This window comes from Botryllus schlosseri, chromosome 3 (assembly GCF_051294905.1).
Source record: "Botryllus schlosseri isolate E-star chromosome 3, Bs_hap1, whole genome shotgun sequence".
Taxonomy (NCBI): domain Eukaryota; kingdom Metazoa; phylum Chordata; class Ascidiacea; order Stolidobranchia; family Styelidae; genus Botryllus; species Botryllus schlosseri.
In genome coordinates, this window is record NC_137238.1 from 18,953,545 (window position 1) to 18,978,715 (window position 25,171).

A 25,171-nucleotide genomic window follows, 5' to 3' on the forward strand; every position below is an offset into this window, starting at 1 on the left:
TACAAATGTAATTGTTTCCAGTTACCAAGACTAAAGATGAAACAACAATTTTGTTTGCTGGTTAACAATCGGTACAATACATTATTGTCAGAATCTGTGACAGTGAATTGAAACATACGAACCTTACACAGTACGAAAAAATCACTTTGGACTCCAGGCGGCGTCATTTAATCCGTGTTAAACTCTGTTCACACTCTCTGTCGAATGCGTGAAATGTGAAACATTACCAGGTCACACTCTGAGACTTTGATCAGCAAACCAGTAAATAGAGGTATGCTAGTTGGATACATCCTATTTAACAGACTTGGTTAATACAAAACTCATAGCAATAATAAAATCGAAGTATGTGCTACACTGAAATTACAAAAATGTGTTTGTATTGCTGTTCATAGTAGTGATATCGATTTGAACCTCCAGAATAATTGTCACCATCTAACCAAACTACTGAAAGCCGTTGTCAATTTGTATGATGTTCACTGATTGCATACTAGAACTATTTGCGCAACGCACACGATCAATGAAATTGGAAATTTTCCCATTGTCATTCGTCAAAGTAAATGTCGTCACAATACTAAGTGATGTTCACTGATTGCATACTAGAACTATTTGTGCAACGCACAGGATCAGTGAAATTGGAAATTTTCCCATTGTCATTCGTCAAAGTAAATGTCGTCACAATATTCAGTCACTAAAAGACCATATACTTGTATGTGATCGAATCACCGGCAATTAACTACCTAAATCAAACCCCTAAGAAATTTCACCCACTCATTGGATATTAAACAGCGTCGCTTAATCGGTGTGGGTCGTTTTTTCTAAATACAAATCATATCTGTCCAGCCGCAGACAATTTTCACTCACTTGGGTAACGAAACCAGTGTGCAATATCAATACAAGATATTTTCCACACACAAAAAATAATCAACTTTACTCGATATTCTCGTAAAACGAAACTGTACAATGGTTTCATGTTTTTTGTATGACATGGAATTAATACCGATCGAAGTAACCGTATTGGAAATGACTTTCAAACAAACACACTCTACGTGGTTAACATTCTCATCGATTCTATTGTGATCAATGCATACTTCATGTGTTCTGGATTCATTTCGATATGGTTAAACATTCAACCTCGACAGATACGAATTGTCACACACTCAACTAATATCATACCAAATAGTTATTTACAACAACCAAGACACAGAAATTTGTTTTGACCGTTTCGATTTTATTACTGGAGGTACTCATCACTTCGCTTAATACAATCTAGATTTAAACTCCATCGAACCTTTGGTGTCTATCGTTTTGCTGGATACGAATTATGTTAGTCTAACAGTAAACAATTTTCACTATCTTGGGTTATGAACTCAGTGTGTTAGCGGCAGACATGGGGTGATTACTTCATGAATGTAATCGATTGCGATTACGATTACTTATGAATCACGCGATTACGATTACGATTACGATTACAGCAAAATCCGCGAGTAGTCGATTACGATTACGATTACTTTGGAAAAGTAATCACGATTACTCACGATTACATTCATTTTGCTTCTGAGAAGTTATCTTTGGAAGACAACAATGCGATGAAAAGGCCTCATGAGAGAAGGTCTTTATTTTTAAATGAGATATAATGACGTCATTTCCTGTGTATGACATAATATACCATGGCATGATTCACACAGAAATAGGCATTTCGGTGCCAGCCAATACCGCGCCGCAACACAACAAGACATGCTACATTGGCCGAAACATTGTGTATTTGTCCATTGTCCATAGCCGCGCTGGATGGTCGCGAAGAATAGTCTTTTCAATCTCAGCCCCACAATACAAATGCCACCGGGGGCACTCACTGAGGAAAATGATGAACCACGTGCATAAATGACAATTTTTGGTGCGTCTCACAAAAGTTTTTCGTTTAGTTTTCTTTTCGTCCGCTACGTTTGGGCGACTCCAATGTCTGATGACTATATAGCAGACAGGAGGTCACGAGTTAACACCATACAATAAAGTTATAGTCGTAAATTATGTGCCTAAATATTCGCGCCTGGCGCGACTTGACAGCAAATTCACAGCGGATCCATCGCATCAAATCGTGTTTTCCAGTTCTTGTGAAAAGCCCGGCCTTTAAGGGGGTTCTGGGGGACTTCGCCCGCCACAAGCTTTATTGATCGCCTTATGGGGAGCACAAGATCCCGATTTGTGAGAATGGCGGTGGCTAAGTGCTGTTTCGGTACTGATTCTAGCTGAAATCCACGCTAACATGGTGTGTAAGGGGATCGCTAGTGGCATATCCGAATGATGAGTATAAAATTGCGAAGGAACAATTGTTTCCCGTTTTAAGTAGGGCCGTATGAGAATATGATAAGGTAAACATCAACTTCTGACTGCAATCCACTTAATACATATATTTCGATCTGCCGTTATACGAGTAACGGAAAATAACGGCTCGGTTATGATTTTTTTATCAGCAGCCTGGTTTTTAATGCTTCGATGTAGAAATTGTCATGTTCAATTTGACGGGTACAAAATTTCAAATCGTTGTCCATTGTATACGTAAATAGGCCTACCGCTCGCCAATCAGCTACGGTCAGATTGCGTTTACCTAAGCATAACGAAACATCTATACATTGTACAATGTAGCCTACAATTTGTACATATACGCTACTATTCGAAACTAAACTAGGCCGTGTGGTGATTATTATCCTGATGCGAGGTAGTGGCGTGTGCAGTGTAATGATCAGTGCAGTGACATAATCCACAGCGGGTGTTCTTACAATCACAGTACTACATTATTTACATCTAATATCTATTTACTACGTGCGGATAATTCGTTACGCAATCAAGAACAAAGCTAATACTTGTGACGTAATAATGATTATAGAGGCGTTTGAAAACCAGACATTTCTGCTATCCAAATCCTGTTTTCACAATCTGCGTTGCTCAATGCTCATGAATGTTCATAGTTCAGTTCATGTCATGGGCATTGCACAAATGAAAAGTAATCGTTCTTTCACAAAGAAATCGATTAGATATGTGAAGTAGTCGATTACGATTACGATTACTTCGGATTTTTTTCGAATGTAATCGATTGCGATTACGATTACTTGGAAATGCTGTAATCGTCGTAATCGATTACGATTACTAATCACGGTTACCCCATGTCTGGTTAGCGGTCATTCAATATTTTGTAGTATCAACTAGTTACTTTGTAGGATACGAATGATCATCCTCACAACTCTTACAAAAGTACGAAGGATATTTTCATCACACAAAGTAATCGACTTTACTCGATATCCTCACACTACGAAACTATATGGTTGGTTAGACTCTACAAACTGTTTTTGATGTCACAAGAACTTTTTTACACGAATGGTCACGCATCTAAATATTCAAATAATCCAACACACAACTATAGTACTTACAGAAATATCATAGTTCTTGTAACAAAGTTGCATGTATACAATATATGTTTATCGTAAGCCCTACACATTCACGGGATCTATCCGAGTTTCACTTTTAGGAAATATTATTTCGATATCGATACATCTTTCAAAAACAAAACCATGGTCACTGCTTGAGAGACCTATCAACGTCATCGCAGTAATCTTGTTACTTCCTCAAAAGAGTATGTATTCGACTTACGCTCCACAAATCTAACGCGCAAAACAATTTACTTTGCTAACGAAAAGTGCTGAGTCATCATATGATTGTCCTCACAACAAAACAGCTAGAATATATCATCATACAAAAATATTCCTAACCCTTTGCACACTAGTGACAAATCATACATCGAATTTGTTTTGTGAGTCTAACTGTTGTTCAGCGTCAAGTCTCCTATTGAAACGTACATTATAACAGCACAGTCACAATCCAATTAAAACCACGAATCTATTTTCATTTCCTCACAAACTGCCACATACAAAAAAATAAATTTTCTTTCCTCATACTTGTAACCAATCGCGTTCATTAACCACACAACGCCATAAAAGTATTTACTTTCTACAACCTAGACATTCTGATGTAGTCAAGAAATATTTTTATTAATCAAAATCATCGTCTTCTGTTTACGGTGTTAGTGTGTGTTTCGTACCTGTGGACCCGTATTAAAATGGAATCGGCGTGACTGAATGCACGGATGTAGAAATCGCATCGACTTACACGCGGTTACGGTTTTAAAACGAACCATCTATTTTGCATTGGTCGAGACCGAGCGAGCCAGTTACATGTATTCACGGTAATGATTTTGTTTGCCATATGCGAATGATAGGGTTACTACCCCGAAAAATCAAATCAACATACAACAACCTTCTTACAGTGGTAATAACATTTTCATTTTCCTCCCCTTCGTAATTGTATACGCATGAAAAGTATATTGTACAACTCGGCAACTACGTTTAACAAGAGATTACAAATCTCGCGGTCACTGACAAGGTAACACCTCAGACATAACCATCTCTCGTGGTTTGATGTTACAGAGGTAGGAATCATTCTCAACGTAATATTTTGGTAATTAAGTTTGTCACAGAACCGTCGCAGACGGTGATTCGAAAACCCACAATTTGACACTTTCCGGCGATCGCTATATGTTTTGACACTTCGGAACAGTGGTTGACTTTAGTTGCGTGCAGGACCGTAACTGCCGCACACCAAACCCCCCAATTGGGGGGGGGGGAGAGCTCGAAGGGGGCTCAAAATTATTTCGTGAATTAACATAAATTATAGAGTATTTTTTTGAAAATTAATGCAATTTTAATTTTAATTTAATAGTGTCAATTATCTTAATTATTGGGTACCCTTCGTCCGAGAAAAAAATACGCATGATTTATATAAATGAACATTTCGGCGTCGGCCATTACCGCGCCACGACGGACCAAAACATGTGAAGCTTTAGGCCATGTCTACATGCCACTACGAAAAGTGTGCCAGAAGCCAGAACGATCGACTGCGAGAAAACCTTGGCCTAAAAGGACTGCTCTTCTCATGCTGACCGACAACTCGATATATATACAATATACATATATCTTTAATTGTCCATCAGCGCCTAAATGGGTATCCGGTCAATACCGAAAAAAACATTACCGAGAATTCCATTACCGAGAATGGACACCACCGAGAATGGACATTACCGAGAACGGACACCACATAGAATGCACATTACCGAGAATGGACAGCACCGAGAATGAACATTGCCGAGAATACAATATATGCAATGCAGTCATGTTATGAATATGTACAGGTCGTGTGTATGTGCATCACGGCGTTGCCACTTCGGTGTCGATTTTCGGGTATCAATCTCGACATCGCCCGTTCCAGTGAGTTAGATTCTTGGCATTGGACATTCTCGGTAATATCCATTCTCGGTGGTGTCCATTCTCGGTAATGACCATTCTCGGTGAAGTCCATTCTAGGTAATGTCTATTCTTGGAAAATGCATCCTCGGTAATGTCCATTATCGGTCATGGTTTTCTCGGTATTGGTATGGAACTGACTATAACTGGCTGCCGACGAATGTTCCTGTCCTGGCAATCTGAACCCCACGAGACAAATACCATTCCGAAGAGAAAAATTATTTGCCCGTGTAGGAATGCCAATTTGAAATTGTGTGCGTCTTTTAGTTTAGTACGTTTGGGCGATTTCAATGTCTTTTGACATAGCAGACAGGAGATCTGATCCCCGAAGACTACTCCTAGTCGTTCCGGCATCTTCCTACCATTCGTTGTATTGCAGTCTTGTGATGTTTTGAAAAGATGAAATTTTATGAATAAACTTGGACTTAAGATCACGAAATAACCTCTTGTAACCATGTCATTATACCTTACCAACGGGTCCGCCCGAATATGTATAAATTTTGTTTACGGGCCCTACATTTTCCGAGACACCTCACTGAGCTCAACCGGTAAATCTGATTGCGGGGGAAGAGAGGATTAAAGTCATCATCATATCATCATATGGGGGGCCCAGGACTAGCATTTTTTTTGGGGGGGGGGCTGACGAAGTGCTGTTACGGTCCTGGTTGCGTGATAAGAATCATGAGAATATTCAATGAATGTGTTATTTTGTCAACTTGAAATGAAACTCACTACACAACTCAAGTTGATTCGTATCTAAATGTATTAATTCGGTCCAACTCTAATCCTTTGAGAAATCCTTTTAACGCGATCTCTTGATTCGAACGTAACCTGAATATTACTGACACCAACTTCAACCGCATCGAATTATTCGCACATTCCGCGCCGCTGTTTTCACACCTATAGAATCAATACCAACTATCTCTTTACCGAAAATATTCAATCATTTTGTTAATTGGTCAACTTGAAATCAAACTCTTAACAAATACACACATCTTATCATTTGCCAACCCTAGCATCACCAAATAATCCAAGTGTCGGAATCCATTCGTCAGATGTAATAGGTAAACTGAGATAATCAAAAATGAAATATTTTGACTTTGGCATAGTGTGAATTAAAATAGGTTTGACAAACATGACTACCAACTTTCAACCCAATCACATTTCGAGATGATACGCATATTGATTTGAAACAAGTAATGAAACCTTACAACTCTATTCACGATTGGGTTTTCCGTTTGTCAAATAGAGTTTCAGTAAATAATATCACTATGGCATCGCGATATTTTAATGTTTTACCACACAATTGTGTCAATCAATGAAATAGCACCCGTTGTTGTAAACATTTCTAACTTGACAACCACTTTGTGCATATCGCGATCGAGTTGCGATGCGATGAGTTACATCGGAATCGGAATATTTCAATCTACTTTGTCGAAACCTTGAACAAGTTATCTGGTTATTTTTTGTTGCAATTGAGTTAACGGAAATAGTATTACGTCTCGACATTTTAACATCTTGCCATACTCCAAAGAGTCAATCAGGAAAACCTTGTCAAGTAAATCCGTTTGTAACCTACCCGACCAACTCAACAGTATCCGTATGAAAAGTAGACAAAATTACGCGAGTATACATACAATCACTACAATCTAAAATCCATACCAAGTTCGGTTGCATTCATATGCCGACGAATCGTCTTTTTTATTCAACTGTAAAAGTTGTTACTATTCTGTAAGATGAAATAATTACTCCGAGGTCTATTCTACAAGACCAAAGTAATTACTACTCGGTATATTTTGTAAGACAAAAGTAATTACTACACGGCGCACGCGACTTGAGATTAATATATATTATGTTTTGAGTATACGAGATCTGAATGTCTGTCCAATGTAGTTGAGAATTCATTTCTTACGATCGAACGCTGGTGTTACATTGAAAGTTATCATGTTGTAAACATCCCTCACATTGGTTTGCCATACGAGATTTTGTAATAGTCGATCATGACTTGATTATTAAATTATGACGTAATTGGACCGGTGTTGGTTATTGCGATATCAACAAACTTTTCAGAAACATTTTCACTAACGCATCGAATTGTATAACGAGACTTGTATGTGTGAAATGTTCTTGATTGAGAAATTAATCCGTGAACAAACTGTGACGTCACAATTGAAAAATCGTAACGTCTTGGTAGTAGCCTACTTATTCGAACTCACTACATGAGATTCATCGTGTGTGCCACATTTTCCATGTAAAAGTCGTACTTATCACTCTGGTTGCCTTATTTGACCATGCGAAGCTTGCGTTATGAGAACGTAGGCTCATCGTGATGCTCCTTTCAAATGCTAGAACCTGTGATCGCATGTGGAGATGGAGTCAAACATCAAAATGATGGGCCTGCCCACCCTAAGTTGTGATACATCTGTGACATGGGGACAGGGGGGCAAGTCAGGAAGTGTCTCACCTGTCGTCAGGATGAGTGAACGAAAATTGTGAAACCTTCATTTGATTTTGGTATTTTCTATTGATGTTTATGAATTTCTAGATTTTGAACTGTTCTCTGCCGAATTCACACAATTTGCATATTTATTAGTCCAAAATAAAGCGTGAATTGAGCGGTAAGGCACGGACGGGCTAAGCCTGACCATTGATAACGCAATTCATCGTAAATAGCTTAGAATTTATTATAACTGATATTAATTAAATGGAACTGCGACAATGATTCCGAAAACCTAAATACTGATCGACTTCTCAATTCTCAAAGTATTCGGCGGGAACATATAACGTGTAGCTAGTAGCTACACGCCTATACAATTTATCGCCGGTACTATAGAGCTACTTACCATTCAAGAACGTAGAAGCTATGGTGTTGTTTGTAATCCGAGTTTGTAGTTGCATGTGAATGTCACGTCAGCCGCCGTTCATTTCGCGCCGTAGATCAAGAAGACAATGTATATTAGAAAATTGCGTTGTCTTATATGCGTCACCATGTCTGCTATTCTCTTCGGTCAATCAAATCCGTGGAAAAGAGCCGCGGATCCGTCCATCCTACCCTGTACTATACCCTTTGTACATACAATTCGGAGACGCACACATTTCTGCAATTTCGAACTATATCTGGATTGGGCGATCGATTCACAGGCGAATCGGTGATATGAATCTGATCAAAAAATCAGAGTGCAATATGGGCTTGTAGTCACGCGAAGCGCGAATATTTTTTTCATAAATGAATGAAATTAATGAGTGTGTGAGCAAGAGGTTTCTTCCAAAATTTACAGTAATTATAATAATAATTTTGAACATTGATCATGGCATAAGAATATACACACATTCATGAGCTTATCGCAGATTATTCACTTCGGGCAAGTTCATTCTTAATTACTTTGTTGAAAACTCCTGCAACCCAACGTCCTTGGGCTATTATAGTGTATCTATGATACTGTATTCTCATAATCAAGACACGTACGTTGAGACACTAAAGAGACACGTAGAGACACTAAAGCTCGCGATTTTTTTTTAGTTTGAATCTATCTACCCGAAAATATTCCACTATTTACAGATATTACGTATATTTTCGAAAAATTGGGAACGGCGTGGCCCCATTAGCCCCTGGCCACGTCAATGCGATGAACAGCAGTTGTATTGGAACGTAGCTTTGTCTTGCTATTGTTCATGATCGAAAATTTTTGCGCCTAATTGCCTGTAGACGGCGACGCGGGCCATTTCATCACGTAAGACCGTAGACTGTCGGCGGGCCGCACAAAATCCCGTCGCGGGCCGTATGTTGCCCGCCCCTGCTTCAGAGCAATAATTAGAGGCTCAGAAACTCGGTCCTTATCAGCCTATAAATTGTCCATTGATCTAATCGTACGCGGGAGAAAAGCGCACTCCTCCTACCGTTTTTCCAACGTATTTCGATAAACATGAATGGCTGACGTATAAGCGAGGATAAAGACGCCTTGTTATTCACTTTTACAGTGCTGGTGCCAGAGGCTGTGTCTCTAGTTGGAACGAAATTGGGTATCATGATCTGAAGCATGTGGTCTACTGCAAACGGTGTCTCGATATCACCCGATGGTCGACATTGCTCGACTCGAGTTGACTTGTTTATATCTCAATACATCTTTTCCAAAGTAGTAACCACTAGTGAACTTTCAAAATTCCTATGGTTGAAAAATCGCTTTCTATCAACTTTGCTGCAGTAACTATATTTTTTAATATCATATTGACCACCCCGATTTCACCCGCAGAATCCAAGCGTGGTTTCGGCCCATTAAAACGCACCAGGACGTTTCTTAGAGTCGGGATGTGTAAAGATATATTATCAACGCTGTCATTCTGGCAGATTTCAATGAACATTATCATTGAACATTTTGCAACTATGAAATCCGCTAGCATACATTTGTAAACAAATTCACGGAGTGTAATCATGGGATTATCATACATAATTTTTCAAGTACTTTCGGTACCAGTGTCTCATTGGTACCATATCTCCCCTACTTGAGAGTCAACAGCAGCATATCATTATCCGTTTCGCCAGCCTCTTTTTCAACAGCGCTCTTAGTTCTTGACACTCTATATGTCGGCATTCCAGTCAATAAACAAAAGACGGTTTCCTGGTATTTTGTCGTATGCGATGCAATAGTTCATGTTCACCAGTTCAGTGATTCCCAACCGATGCTCTCAGAGCCGCATGCCGCTCCGAGGTAGCCTTCTTGCGGCTCTGATTGACCTCCCAATATGTCACAGAAATATAATAAACGACAGTTGTTGTTTGTTTCTATGAATAATTATAGTGAATTTCTGTATATGAATGTTAAAATGAGGGACATTAATTATGTCTTAATTCGCCACCAAGGCCGCTTCTGAAAACCGGGAAAGAGAATTCTTGCAGACCAACGTCAAGCGCATGGATGAATACCCGTCAGACTTTGGATATATCTTGCGTTCTGCTGGTCAAAGACCTTTATATATCGTGTCTGTGAAGAGTAAATTTCGACAAAATTTTACTAACATCAAAATAACAGCTCATAGACAAGTCTAAATTGCAATAACATGCAGCGTATAATCCCCCGCAAACTTGTGCACTAAACACCGGAATGTATGAATTGAGCTATCACATAACGACATAATAGTATATTGTAGTAATTATATGCAATTTCAGTTTATTTCAATGTATAGCACTCGCCAATCTGCGTCTATCAATGGTAAAATAACCGATATAGCATCTAAGTCTATGTGCTTGCTTCTGAATTAGCTGGGTGGTGAGATCCAGAGGTAGGCTAGCTACCTTTGCATTTGCGTTACTAGTAGCCTACTCGAGTGTTTTCATGCGGCTCCATACGTAATCTGAAGTTTGAAATGCGGCTCCGACATCCAAAAAAGTTTGGAGCCACTGTATCATGTTGATTCAGCGCACATGACAGTAACTGCCACAAATACTCAGATATGGTCAAAATAGGCAGCGTTGGTACTCAAGTAGAAGTAACGTCGTGAAATCAAGGCTTAGTTGGTACTGTGAGTCGGCAAACTCTACTTGAAGTAGACCTAGAAGTACTCGCTTACTGATCAAATATGCAAATGCTTGATTATAGGACTGACTGCGATATTAAGCCCACACGAAATCAAGATTTCGCATTTGTCAATTTTAAGCTTGAATATGTCCAAATCCTTTCAATCTCAATATTTCTACGCGATCCTTGCCATAATCCGTTTCTCCGGGCGCAATGATTTAAGTACCCGAATCTCAATCCAGTAATCATTTGTGATGATTCGAGTCTAGTCTATGAGAGATGATTCTGTCGAGTACTGAAACGATTCGCTTCTTACCGCTAAGAGCTAATTTGTCAACGGCAATTCTAGTTTTGATGCTATTTTCTAGCGTGGAAGCCTTAAAATCTTGATATGAGTTGAACTCGATGTGCACTCGATAACGTACAGTATGAATCGATCTCGAGTCTCAACACTTCGACTCGGACTTGAGACTTTGTACCCTGACTTCGACTCGGACTTGAATCGGATGTGAATGTAAAATGACTCGTTTAGATTCGATTCGAGTCAATACTATAAGAGTAAGATTGACTTGTGATTCGGAACCTTGTGACTTACTTACGAGTTACGACCCACCAAATGGTCGTCAAAGGTGTTCCATCGGGAGATGGGTGACGAAATTTTGTATGGTACACCTTAATGATATCATCAAACACGGTGCCAAGTTTCAAGGTAGGCACTCGATGATTAAGCTAGAAATTCGTTTAGCGAAGATGAGTATGATTAGCACACACGCGCGCTGATCTGGCATCTACCACACGGTATTGAAGCGCGTGAGTGTGCGCGCGTGCAATACTTTATTATTTCCTGGGGATGGATTTCCGAGGCTGCGATCCCCTTTGGTGGATTTGTGTATTATTGTGAAAATACATCACCTGATGCAACTCCGGGTAAGAGCTCTTCTAAATATACATATGCACACACGTTTGATTCTTTTGGGATGTATAGCCTACACACACGTCATATTGTGACCGAAAATTGTTTCATAATTGTCCATTATATTCTGATTGTTTTACCTCTCTTATTAGCTGGTGTTTACATGCCGAGGGAGCTTTTTGAACGCCCACTCCAATATTATATATGTGAAGTACCTACCGATCATACGGCATCTTCTAGTAAAAAGCAATTGGTACAGATAATTATTATCACTAGAACTGCAAGGACTGGAACAGTCTATATCATTTTATATGCACATTGCGCATCGTAAACGGATTGTCAGTACCCGTTTAGAGCCCGGAAACCCGTTTAACAGTATTCCGATACAGGTACGCTAACATTGTTCAAGATTGGATGTGCGGACGAGGAAACTGTAACCATTTAAGCGAGATTTGATATTGAGATTTGATATTACATATACCCATATTTCCATTTTCCTAATATATTCCACAAGACACCGTCATAAGGCACGCGAGCCTAACCAAAGAAAAGAGCAAATTGTTGAGAACACTAAATCGTATCTGATTTTCTATCGCTCACATCCTTGAATATTTAACGACGAAGTAACTCACGTCACGTATTAACGCTCTGTGCAGAGCGCAGCATTGAGGGTGAAAGTTAGTTCACGCAGATGTGGGTATTTCGTTTTTTTAGAATTGACCGAGTTTCAAAAACTCGTTATTTCCAGCCTTTTCTCCGTGCATTATACATTAAAAACGCATTCGAGCTACCTTTTTCTGTAACTCATCCATTGCATCTGTCTGCATGTTTAACTGGAAAAATAGCGGTTGGAAACAGGGGATTTCCCTATAATTTGAGTGCCGCGATTTTACCTAGCCTAACAAATGCAATAAATGCATGGGCTTATACAGTGGTTATGCTTTGAAGTGATACAAAATCTCACTATAGTTATTATTTTGAGTTCAGGACACCATCTTTATGTAGCAAGTCGGTCAATTCGTAATAGCCCTAATGTAGGCTTACCATATTTTGGAAATCTAAAAAGAGGACACTTTTTCAGAAATTTGAGACTTGCAAAACCGGAGTAGAATTCTCAAAAACCGGTGAATTTTTCCCACTTTGTGACCGGTTGACTAAAAAAAAAAGGTCATCTTTCCGCTCGGAGCTCAATATAGCGTTTTTCACCCTCTGGAGCGTCACTTCTGCACTAATTTACCACATATCGCTCGCAATTTGCTCTAAATCTGACCTAAATTTTCAAAAAAGAGGACAAAATCTCAAAAAAGAGGACAGAAGGCCGTCCTCCGAGGACACTTTCAAAAAAGTCAAAAAAGAGGACAAATCCTCTTAAAAGAGGACGTATGGTAACCCTACCTAATGGGTATATACAGTTGGGTGGAGTGAAAAATGAAAATTTTTGAATTTCAAAAAAGGGTCTTGATATGTGGTGCCAAATAGTAAACAAATAAATTATATCATAATTTTGGGTTCGTACACCCTCTAGTGGTGGTGCAATTTCACTGAACGAGCCAAAAACAGCTAATTTCGCCATATCTTGATCATCACTTACACTAGAAAGTCAGTTTTGGGCTTAAAAGATGCAGAAGCAACATGTTTCCATCTCACTTCCATAGAACTTACTCTTAAGAATAAACAGAAAAAAGGTTATAAGCAAATTTCTGATTTTATAGGTAAAATTAAGCACTGAAGCAGTGGGTAGGATGTCAAAAGCGTGTAGTGATTGATCTTATGACTGAGCAACATACCCTGTTTTTGGCTCGTTCGGTGAAATTGCACGACCACTAGAGGGCGTACGAACCCAAAATTATGATATAATTTATTTGTTTACTATTTGGCACCACATATCAAGACCTTTTTTTGAAATTCAAAAATTTTCATTTTTCACGCCACCCTAATATACAGTGACGGGCTTTATATGATATGGCTAGCAAGTGTAGCCTACAATGTACAAATGTAAAATTGTACAATTGTACAGTACATGTATAATGCATAACCCGATAGTTTGCTTCTCATCCAGGAACCACGACATAACCTTACAATCCGAATGTGTCTCGCTTCCAGCCATAGTATACCAATACATCGGGACGACCTCCACATACGACATATCGAAATATCACTGCCGTCGCCAATGGAGACGACTTTGTTATTCGTCGGAAGCTTGTGTTAACAGCAAACCGGTACATGGGGTGGTCAAGGGCGAGCATTGGATTGCGGTCAGGGATCGGTATAACGAATGGATACAGATTGGAGACTCACACGGTAATATAGGTAGACATCAGGAATCGTTCCCACGTTCGGTATATATTCGTGTTCGGTATGTGCATGGTAGTAGTTAGATAAATGTGCATTAGACCCCCATTCGCGATTTATAAAAAACAAACAAACATTATCAATATAATAATTATTGAAAGAATTAACTCATTCTCAGTTTTGCAGCAATACGCAAGGGGAATTCCCTTCTGGCTGTGCGGCAATTAAAAAAGGGGAATAATTACCAATAGAGAGAAAACGAGCAAAGAATCTTGATTGACCTTTGTACTCAGACATGAGACTTGAGTACTTCTACTTGTACTTTTCCACTCCTGATTCTGCCTCGCCTAACCTCTGGACACGAAACCTGGGCTTGGTAATAGTTGCCTGCCGACAAATCGCCCTGGCATAGCGTTTTGTGGTCCTCGTCACGAGGCTTTGGGAATAATTGCCTGTCAAACCACCCTGGTTGACTTGTCGTTTCGCGATTGACTCGATTTCGTGGGGTATAGGAATAATTGCCGGTCGTGACGTCAATAAAGTTTTCTCCTGATCGGTGAGATCCTGGTGCGTGTTTTAGGTGTCTAAACGTTCGGCTGTGCAAAGCGACGCCCACGGCCTGTGTCATACGCGAATCGTACTCTGCTTATAGACCAAGATTGCGGTAGGGGAGATGATCTGTTATAGTTATAAATATACGTGTAAACTCGAATTCTCGAGAATATGAAAAAATACCCATGTAAATAAAGCCCGCTATTGTTACGGGTCACAGAGCACGGATCACGTGTCGACAATCGCTCGAAGCCCGTCGACGGATACCTTGAAAGCTCTCGGTATGGTGTATAATTGTGTATGGATTGTCGCGGTATTAGAATTGTGGTTACGGCTCGTTGGCGGTGCGAGGATCAGGTTTATAGTATACTATAACTACCTAGCTCGGGTATTATACGACGCGCTGCTATCGTTGCTTTGTCCAAGACCTAATTTACGATGATCAATATCGCTTTCGAAAATGACACGCGGGCGCGTAGACTGCATAGCGCCTTTTGTTTTGTGATCCATCCTGCTATGTCGAGGATCGCCTAGCTCGGGTATTATACGACGCGCTGCTATCGTTGCTTTGTCCAAGACCTAATTTACGATGATCAATATCGCTTTCGAAAATGACACGCGGGCGCGTAGACTGCATAGCGCCTTTTGTTTTGTGATCCATCCTGCTATGTCGAGGATCGATAATCTCGCTTTCGAAAACAGCCATGTCGCCTCGTACACAGAGCCTTTGTCCTGTAATACACCCCGCTGGGTCGAGGAATTATTCTCTTTGTTCGAAAACGTTGGACATTGGTCTCGGTCGTCGTTTGGTCACTATACTGGAAGCGAGAGTTGAGTATTGATTAAGTATCACGCCGATTTTCCCCCTGTTAATGTACTGCGGTACTGTCTCGCTCTGTTTTAATTATCACTGCGTATAGTGCTCTCACAAACACGCGGTTTTACAATATGATAACCTCTTTTCCATACCGCTCATGTGAGATTGCTGAGTCGAGACGATAGCTAGGAGTATGATATTGAAGGATGATGTATTCTGGCAGGTTAGAAAGTTAACTATAACCAACCCTAATCTCTGATAAATAGTGTCAACAAAATAATCACATGTTTCTTTTATTTCATACATGAAACAGTTCACTCTTTACAAATACGCGAATAGTCTTGTAAGAACAGCTCACGTTTGCCAGATCGGACTTGTACACGTAGATGGGTGACATCATAGTATTTGTCAGCAGTGAATAACGGTATAATACCCCAATTTTTCAGATCAACAGAAATGTCACCATTCACTAGTGCATATGAATGTAGCTGTCTCTCCGAGTTTGTGCCAATGGATTCAGAATCCGTGGCAATACAGAGACCTCTGTAATTAACAATCTTGTCATCGTACAAGCCTTTTTGGATATCTTCTGCGGACACGTACCGGAATTCAACCATCTCTGGACAGGGTAAGCGTGCTTTGCTCTTCGTAGCAGTAGAATTGTGACCAATGATTAATGACGGGGCATCAGTTCTTGCGTCAGCAGTGATCTTGATGTTACAGAATGTCATAGTATGACCTTGTCTGTATGCAGTTTCGATGCAGTCCAGTAATTTGTCATTGAATATCACCCCTGGTAGAGATTTTTTACCATCTGTGATCAAGACTTTCATATAAGTCATCTTGGGTCCATGTCGTCTGGTCGACGCCAATTGCACACGCCCGTCGAAGCTGACTTGCGTGCCATAGAAACTGGTGGCATTGTCGAAATTTGGAATATGAGATGGGGCAGCCCGTTTCAAGTCAATATCTAGCTTGCGCTTCGTTGCAGTATTTTCGTACGGGTTGTATTTACATGCCATGATGTAATTATGCCTGTAAGTATGTCACTAGAGAAAAAGAGTCTTGTATTTATATTCAAATGCTTTGGAGAAAAAAGGGTGGTAGCCAAGTAGAGTGTCATAAAATTTCTTGCCGAATTTTGCCGGCTCTGTTTAACTGTTTTAAGTACATTCTTCCAATTGTCATGTGGCTCACAGTGTCTATAAGTAAGTGTAAATTGGGTATGCGAGTATGGCACGAGAGAAAAAAGAGGCTTGTATGTATATTCAAATGGTTGGGGGAAAAGGCGAGTGGAGGGTCATAAAATTCCTTCCCGCGTTTTGCTGGCACTGTTAAACTGTGTTGAGTCCCTTCTTCTGCTTGTCATGTGGCTACAGTGTCTATAAGTAAGTGTAAATTGAGCTTACAATCACAAATCTTTGCTCATGACTATGGCTGATAACGGGATACCAGAATTGATGGAAGGTGGTTATCCGGTAGACCTGCTCGATGCGATTAGCCCTGCAAATGATATTCCAGAAAATGTAGAAAATCCAGCCCAACCTCCTGCATTCCCATCCAGACGTAGACCTGGGGGTGAGAGGTTTGGTAAATACAGTAGACGAATGATGGAGCATCTCAAGGCGACCATTGTTGAGGCTATCTCAATCGCCCCATCGGAAGCGATGTTCACTATTCTGGGGGAAGTGGATGATATACTTTCGAGATCTAGTTTTCCTTCTCATGAAACATTCACTCAAGATTATAACCGGATAGAGCAAGAAATTTCGCAAATACTATCTCAGTCGAACGGTCAGGATTTGCGTATGCAATTACCCTTGGAACGCATCATGCGTGCGAAAGTTGCCTTTCTCAAAGAGATGTCAGCTGCCAGAGCTACCATGAAATTTTATACGAATGTGTAACTGTTTTGGTGTGCTATCGTGTTTTAATCGCATGCTTATGCTGTAATATCATATGTATATATGTGTGTTTTGTGCTACCTGTTATTGAATCTGTGTATTTTTGTTTCCAGAATGTCTAGGCGACGAAACCTTGTTAGAATTGTGTCTGATTTTGCACAACCAAGCAGCTTGGGTATACCTGAAAATCTGATCGAGATCGTGGAAGAAAACTGGCACTCCATTCGCAGCTCAACACTCGCACCGCACAGTATACGCAGCCTACACAATTTCCGTATACTCGGCCGCAACCCCAGTGACGTCATCAACGATCTACAGGACATCTTCGTCTCACAACAGTATGGTTTTCGTATCAATTACGCCCTGGGGTTCCTACTTGATAATGCTGAGACAAGCGAATTGAGATACTATCATGCGTCCGAGAACGCCGGTGTTATGTTGGATACACCTAAAATGATTGCCAATCGTGGTGACTTTGACCAATTTGTAGACGATATAGACCTGGCCGCTGGCTTCGAGAGTGCTCGCTTTCAAAGAGACGATACTAAATTTGTTGTCTTGGCAGTCACAAACGTGACCTTTTATGTGTACAAATCTGACTTCAGATTAATTGGGTGTAGTACAATCGAAATACCAAAGTCTATTGTGAATTCACCTGCTATTTTAACTTTAATGAAAAATCGACGTGGTGTACCATATGACGATCATTATTGTATATTCCGCTGTGTCGCTGTTATGCTTTGTGATGGTAATCATTATAGTGGTGACTTACAGTCTAAAACGCTCTCTTTGGTGGCACAATATTCTGCCTTATATGGGGACCCTGAAACTGGGGTGTGTATGAACGACCTGGATAAATTCGAGTCATGTCTTAAAGTATCTATCTGTGTCTATACATTGAAAGATGGGGTCGGTTATATACTACGACACGGTGCTCGGGAGGGGTTGAAAATTCACGTTCATTTAGAGGGAGGGAGACATTTTTGTTATATTAAAAATTTGAACTTATATTGCAAGAATTATAGCTGTGAGACCTGTCATCGCCTGTTCAGTTCAAAATACTTCCTCGAACGGCATAATTGCTTTAGAGGCATTCCTAATCACTACCGTGGAGGTATGTTCAAGCCTCAGCCTACTATATTTGAAGCGCTGGACGAGTTGGGGATAATTGTGCCCAAACCATCTCGTTTCTACCCGTATAACTTGGTTTTTGACTATGAAAGTATATTACAAAAAGGCTCGACTCCAAACGATACTGCTAATGTGCACTATGTAGATCATCATATTCCGGCCGCGGTGGCCTTCGCGTGTAATTATCCGGGGTACGAGACCCCAGAAGTACTAATTAGTGATGGCGACCCTGGAGTGTTGGTTGCTAGAATGATGTCACGGTTTGAATTGATCCAAAGTGAGTGTTTTGAGGCATTATGTCAACAATTTCATGATGTGTTGGAACGATTAGATTGTATTGCTGAAGAAATGCATACCGCTGAGCCGGATGTCAAGCGTATGAGCCCAGCAACCTTATTGAAACATCGTTTTTTGAATTATTTGAGTCAATTACCTGTATTCTCTTTCAATGGGTCTCGTTATGATATACCTTTGATTATCCCATATCTGGTGGAGTACTTATCAGACCCTATCAGTATTATTAAGAGGGGTACGTCGTATATGTCCTTGTCGACTAATCGATTTCGATTTTTGGATGTGACCTTGTATCTTGGCGCTGGTACAAGTTATGATGCATACACACGTTGTCATAACTGTGCTTCAACGAAGGCCTTTTTTCCGTATAACTATTTCACTGATTTATCGGTATTGGATGAAAAATCTCTCCCAGACCACATACATTTCTATAACAAACTGAAACGGTCTAATATAACAGATGAGCAATATCTTTGGTGTCAATCAAAGTGGGCAGAACATAAAATGACTACTTTTCGTGACTATCTATCTTTCTATGTCAGATTAGATGTCGGGCCGTTACTGGAGGCCCTCACAAAGCACAAGCAACTCTTTGCTCGTTACTCAATTGACATGAGTAAAGACGGTATATCATTGCCGTCTCTGGCATCAAGGTTTATGTTTAATAGCATACCACCTGTATTCACCTTGTTGAATCAAAAGTATAGTCATATACACACCTTGATACGGGAAAATCTACGTGGTGGGCTTTCTGTTGTTTCATTGCGATATGCAGAGGCTAAAGTCACAAAAATCAAACCCCAAATCTATGGCGATAACGCTCTACCTGTAGAACAGGTGCTAGGGGTCGACGCGAATTGTCTCTACCTCGATTGTCTTCGTTCACGATTACCGGGGGGCTATCCTTGTCTGTGGTCGCCTAATGAAGATTTTACTCTATTCTCCAGGACAAAAACGGCACCGCTCTATGGAAAAATGGCTCACCAATGGCTAAGCTACATTGCGCACTGTCGGGGGGTCAAAATCCAACATCAATTCAATGGTCCTGAGCATCGTATCGGCCTGCTCCAGATTTGTATTGATGGGTATTATAGGACCCCACAAGGGCCTGTTGCACTTGAGCTGTTTGGATGTTTTCACCATGGTCACGGCTGCGAGTTGGGAGCCAGCCCGGATCGCCAAGCCCGCTGGGCCGCGACGCAGCGTAAAATCCAGTATATTCAAAAAGTGGGGTATAAATTGGAGTACATCACAGAATGTCAATGGGTCATTATGCGCCAGCGAAGTGATATAGCTGCCTTTATTCAAACTCTCGAATCCAGTAAAATGGTGAAATGTCGGGTCCTTTCAAGTTCGAAACTCTTAGAGTTGGTGTCAAAAGATCAATTTTTTGGGGCCGTTGAGGTCGATATTCATGTGCCTAGTCACCTCAAGGAGCATTTTAGTGAGTTCTGTCCCCTGTTCAAACATGCTTACGTAAGTCGTGATGATATAGGCCCGTACATGAAAGCATTTGCTGAACAACATGGTTTTTTGAAACGGCCACGGAAATTCTTGATCGCTACTCTGCAGGCCACAAAAACATTGTTAATAACACCACTATTGAAGTGGTACCTCGAGAATGGGTTAATCGTTACTAAGGTATTTCAAGCTATCGAGTTTGAACCCATTGAATGTTTCAATTCTCTTGTAGATACGATAACCGAGGCTAGAAGACGGGCTGACGATGACCCGTCCCAGAAGCCACTGGGGCAGTTCTATAAAGACATTGCAAATTCCTGTATAGGTAAAACTATCTCGAATTGTACAAAATATTCTGATGTCAAGATTGTTAACCGCCAAAAAGCTATGGTCTTGGTAAATGACTCCAGATTTAAATCAATGATTGAGTTGTCACCAGATATATTTGAGGTGTCCATGAAATTGAGAAAACATGTTTGGAACCAACCTAACCACATTGGGTACTTTGTGTATGGGTATGCGAAATTGGCCTTATTACGGTTCCATTCGTATCTGTCCACCTACCTCCTGCCACGGTCCATCGCACTAGCATATTCGGACACTGATTCCTGGTACGGCGCAATCTCCTCTGACAGCCTGCTAAAAGTTGTACGACCCGAAAAACAAGCAGAATTTTTTGAAAATTTTCACAAATATTTTCCAGCAATCGCCTGTGACGAGCACCGTAATGAATTTTTGGCCAATCCTCTCTCGTTCAATGATAAACGTGCCTGTTGTAAAGCTCGTAATCGATATGATCAACGGACCAGTGGTCTTTTCAAAATTGAGGCACAATCGAATATTTTTGTTGGTCTGTCCGCAAAGACTTATTATTGCAATGAGGATAAGTACTCATGCAAAGGGCTCTCAAAAGTAAACAAACTGACTGCTGACATCTACCGGAAAGTGTTGTTTGAGAAAAAACCACATGGGGATACTAATTCTGGATTTGTGCGAAAAAATGCTTCCATTTTTACCTATGAGCAATTTCGATCGGCCTTGTCTCACTTCTACTGTAAGCGAATAGTCGAATCAGATGGTATTCATACGAGACCCTTGGAACTATGATTTTTTTCAAATGTGCACTGTTCATGTTCTCTGCTTTTTTATATCTGTTTTCACAATATGCTCTCATGTTGACTCGAATTATTCTATGCATCTTGAACCTTTCACAATAGTGCTCGTTTTCTCGTGTTGTTTACAGACGATAGCATTAACATCGCAATAGTTTACAGCAGGTGGGGAAAAGCGTATTGTGTTTCATGATTGTATAATACAATGAGTTTTTTCTTTCCAGATTTTATCAGCGTATAGAAGGAATCGTGGTGAGTTGAAACTGTTATGATTCATCATAAATTGAAATCATAATTGTCGCAATTCTCAGATGGATCAATACATTGATCATGCAGAATTCTTCCCGCTGCGGGAGTACATGTCTGGGTACGATCATTTACCTCCGTGCGAGCAGAAAGACAAGTTTGAGATTGGCGTTCTGTTTGGCCTGATCATACGACACGAATGTGGGGCAGACCGGGTGGAACTTTTGGCTGAGGTCTTGAAGATAGAGGCTTTGAACATGGACGTGAGAAGACTCAGAAACATCTTGGAGGAGATTGGGGGTGTGTAAATATGCTCTTAGCTCTCTGTCGTTGCTAAGGCACGTTTATTCATAGACACAAGAATCTGCTGGCGTCCTCCTCGCCCGTCTCAGCTACAAGACCTGTCGAGTCGCATGGAATTCCTAAAAACAGGTGGGGTTGTATATTGTGACACAAGTATGGAGTCTTACTATTATTTTATTTTATAGTGTTTCGGCGGCACGTCAAAGACATGTTAAAACGAAGACACTATTTTGTTGGGATACATTGTTTATCTTTTGGTGCTCACTGTGAAATTTTGTTCCATATTGAACGCTTTTTCTATCATCAACGCCTGTCGCTTGCGACTAGTTTTCGAAGGCGGCGTTTCAGTTTGTAATATGTGTGTTATTCTTGTTTTTTCCCAGATGACTCATAACTCAGCTAGCGATTTCATTAGTCATGTTTGTGGCCAGCTTTCACTCAATAGACTTCACCGCGACACCCAAGCCAACTGGCATCGTGTCTCTGTGCTGAAAGATATTCTGCTGGAAGACAATCTGACCGATCAGCAAACTACTCACTTCAAGAAAGAGTTGCAGGATCGTCTACACATTGCCACCACCTTGAGACCAGGTAACAAGCGGTAATAGTCATTACCCGGCACATGTGTAACTATCTTTTGTCTTCTAGAATGGATGAGCTTTCGAAACGACCTGTTGCGGTGTGTGACGGAGCTGCAGTTTCTACCTGTGTTCACGTATGAAGGCGATGGTGTGACGAGCCGACTGCTGACTGATGCCCGTATCTTGAATCGTCGTCAAGTTGGCTTCACAGACCCAACCGATCGTGCCGCCTGCAGCGTACAGAGCCGCGATCAGCGCTTGACTCACGAAGGAAACGACATTAACCGATACCGCTTCATGAACCAGGGTTATCTCCGAGCGGGAGAAGATCGTCGCGCCCCTAAATCCGTCGACACATCACCTACCGTGGTTGACGCCCCGTTTGTCGTTGCGATGCCACAGCGTGCCAGAGACATCATACATCAGTCGCCAGTGATACCAAGACCGAATCTGACTGCCCCGTTTGTCGTGGCGACACCACAGCGTGCCAGAGACATACATCAGTCGCCAGTGCTACCAAGACCGAATCTGACTAAAATAACAAAAAAGTCACCCGGCCGGGTATCACCTTACCCTCCCCCTCGTAGACCTCGAGTCTTGGCCATGACACCGCTGAGCCCTGATGATGCCTCGTCTTCTCGTGTCGATTATGACACCTCGCTTCTGGTGTAAAAAGACGGTCTCGTGGACATTGTAAGATTCGCTGTGTGGACGGTTTGCGTGACGCTTTGAATTGGCATATTTTTTCGTGTACCTGTCCTTGTTATATATAGAAGTGTGTTTGTGAATACATGTCTCGTCGCGTCAAAACAGCCTTGGTGATGGATTTCTCGACAGGGAGGGCATGTCTTCTGGCAGGACCATCGTTTTCGGGGAAGAGTACTTTTATATTTAAAGTCATAAAAAATATCGATCAGCTTTCAAAGGGGCGAATTAAAAGAATTATCTATTGCTATACGGCTTACCAAGACTCCTTTGACGAGCTGCAAGGTGTTGAGTTTTACTCGGATCTCTCCATTTTGGATGAGTTGGCGACAAGCCGCCCCTGTCCTACTCTATTAATTATTGATGATAAAATGGAATTTTCGGACAGGGTGACCCCCTTTTTTACAGTCTACGCGAATCATAAATCGGTGACCACAATATTCGCGGTCCAAAATTTATATTTCCAGTCCAAAAGATCGAGGGACCTCAGTCTCAGCACCCAGTATTTGATTATCATGCGTAATCCTAGAGATCGATCTCAGATTCGAGTGCTTGGCAAGCAAATGTACCCTGGTAACTCCAAGTTTCTAGTTGACGCGTATGCCGATGCGACAAAGAACGCTCACGGGTACCTTTTTATAGATTTGACGCAAGCCACACCCGATTCTAGTCGTGTTAAAACAGGGGTGTTTCCTGGGGATGAACTCGTGTTGTACACGCCACTATAAATAGCGAAAGTGCCGACACTTCGACACTATATTCATAATGGCTCGGACCAAATCGCTGCCGAAACGTCACTGTTATATTAAGAAGCACGGCGAGACTTTGAAATTTCTGTCCAAGGCGTCGCCCGCGGTAAGGAAGGATATATTATTGGGGAGCTCGTCCGGTTTGGTGAAGGCATTTTGTGAAGTCTGTGTGAATGTTTTGAACGGCAATCTGCGACTGTCAAAACGCCATATACAAAATTTACACCCGCATAAAGACAAAATTCGAAAGCTGACAAGTAAAAAGTTGAGCTTGAAGACCAAGAGACGTGTATTACACGCCAACACCCAACGAGGCGGTTTTATTAGCGGTATCTTATCAATCCTGCCATTGGCGGCATCGTTGCTGAAATCTGTTTTTGCTAAAAAATGAATTTCAAAAAAGTGGTTATATCGCCTAACCCTCTAGCTCCCTCTAACGCGACTGATTTGAACTCCGAGTTGGACCGATCGATCAGCGCGATTTTGACTATGGACGTTTCGGCCGACAAGAAATTGTCCTTGTATAACTCTGCCATCTCAAAGTATAAAAGTCAACGGGGTCAGATCGACAAGCCTCTTCAGATGAAGATGACCGACACCTCCAACGGGTTCACGAACGATCAGATAGCCACTCTCCGTGAATTACTGCACGAAGTGAAGCCGGGTCGGGTCACCTCGAAAGTAACACCGAAAGCCCCGTCGTCTCCAAGTACCCCCACCACAAGCAAGATAGCCAAAAGATCACCGCCACTGCAAGAGATCATCAAACGTAGCCGTCGAGCTAACAGGAAGCCGCCCCAGCTCTACGGGTCGTGGACGGCCTACGACGATGACGAGTAAGGATAAATATTTTGATATCAAAGCCCCGGCGAGCTATCGCGGTAAATACTTGCACCCCGACAAGAAGGATTTGAAACAAGAGGATAGCTACACCCTGTTCTATCCGTATACAGGCAAATTTCAACGACAGAAGACGATCGTCGGCGGCCCATTTATTCAGATCCAGAGTGACCTCATGGACTTGTCTAATATTTCTAGTAGCAATGATGGCTATCGTTATGTGTTGGTGTCAATTTGTTGTTTTTCGAAATATATGTTTTTACACGCCACGAAGCGAAAGCGTCCGATAGATATGATCGAGGGCTTCAACCAGGTATTCGCTCATAAGAGGCCACACGTCGTTCAGACCGATGCCGGGAAAGAATTCACGGGGTTGGTTATACAGAGGTTTTTTAGAGACAACCACG

General features: G+C 41.2%; 2 protein-coding genes across 5 annotated transcripts in view; one reads left to right on the forward strand and one right to left on the reverse strand.

The window, feature by feature from the left end:
- Positions 1-25,171, reverse strand: part of LOC145435942 (uncharacterized) — a 293,102-nt gene that overhangs the window by 58,511 nt on the left and 209,420 nt on the right. The gene's annotated exons all lie outside the window — the stretch shown is intronic.
- LOC145435933 (uncharacterized) lies at positions 15,434-23,280 on the forward strand. Of its 4 annotated transcripts, XM_080313204.1 has the most exons (7): positions 15,709-16,066; positions 17,456-17,680; positions 21,565-21,592; positions 21,652-21,886; positions 21,941-22,018; positions 22,273-22,480; positions 22,538-23,280. In XM_080313204.1, the coding sequence occupies exons 2-6, from the start codon at positions 17,457-17,459 to the stop codon at positions 22,281-22,283; spliced, it is 576 nt and encodes a 191-aa protein (XP_080169330.1). In that variant the 5' UTR covers positions 15,709-16,066; position 17,456; the 3' UTR covers positions 22,284-22,480; positions 22,538-23,280. The 4 variants fall into 4 exon arrangements, with proteins under 4 accessions (XP_080169328.1, XP_080169329.1, XP_080169330.1 ...); XM_080313203.1 differs by lacking the exons at positions 22,273-22,480; positions 22,538-23,280 and adding an exon at positions 22,075-22,249 and having other exon boundaries at positions 15,587-16,066; XM_080313202.1 differs by lacking the exons at positions 21,941-22,018; positions 22,273-22,480; positions 22,538-23,280 and adding an exon at positions 19,715-21,505 and having other exon boundaries at positions 15,434-16,066; positions 21,652-21,759.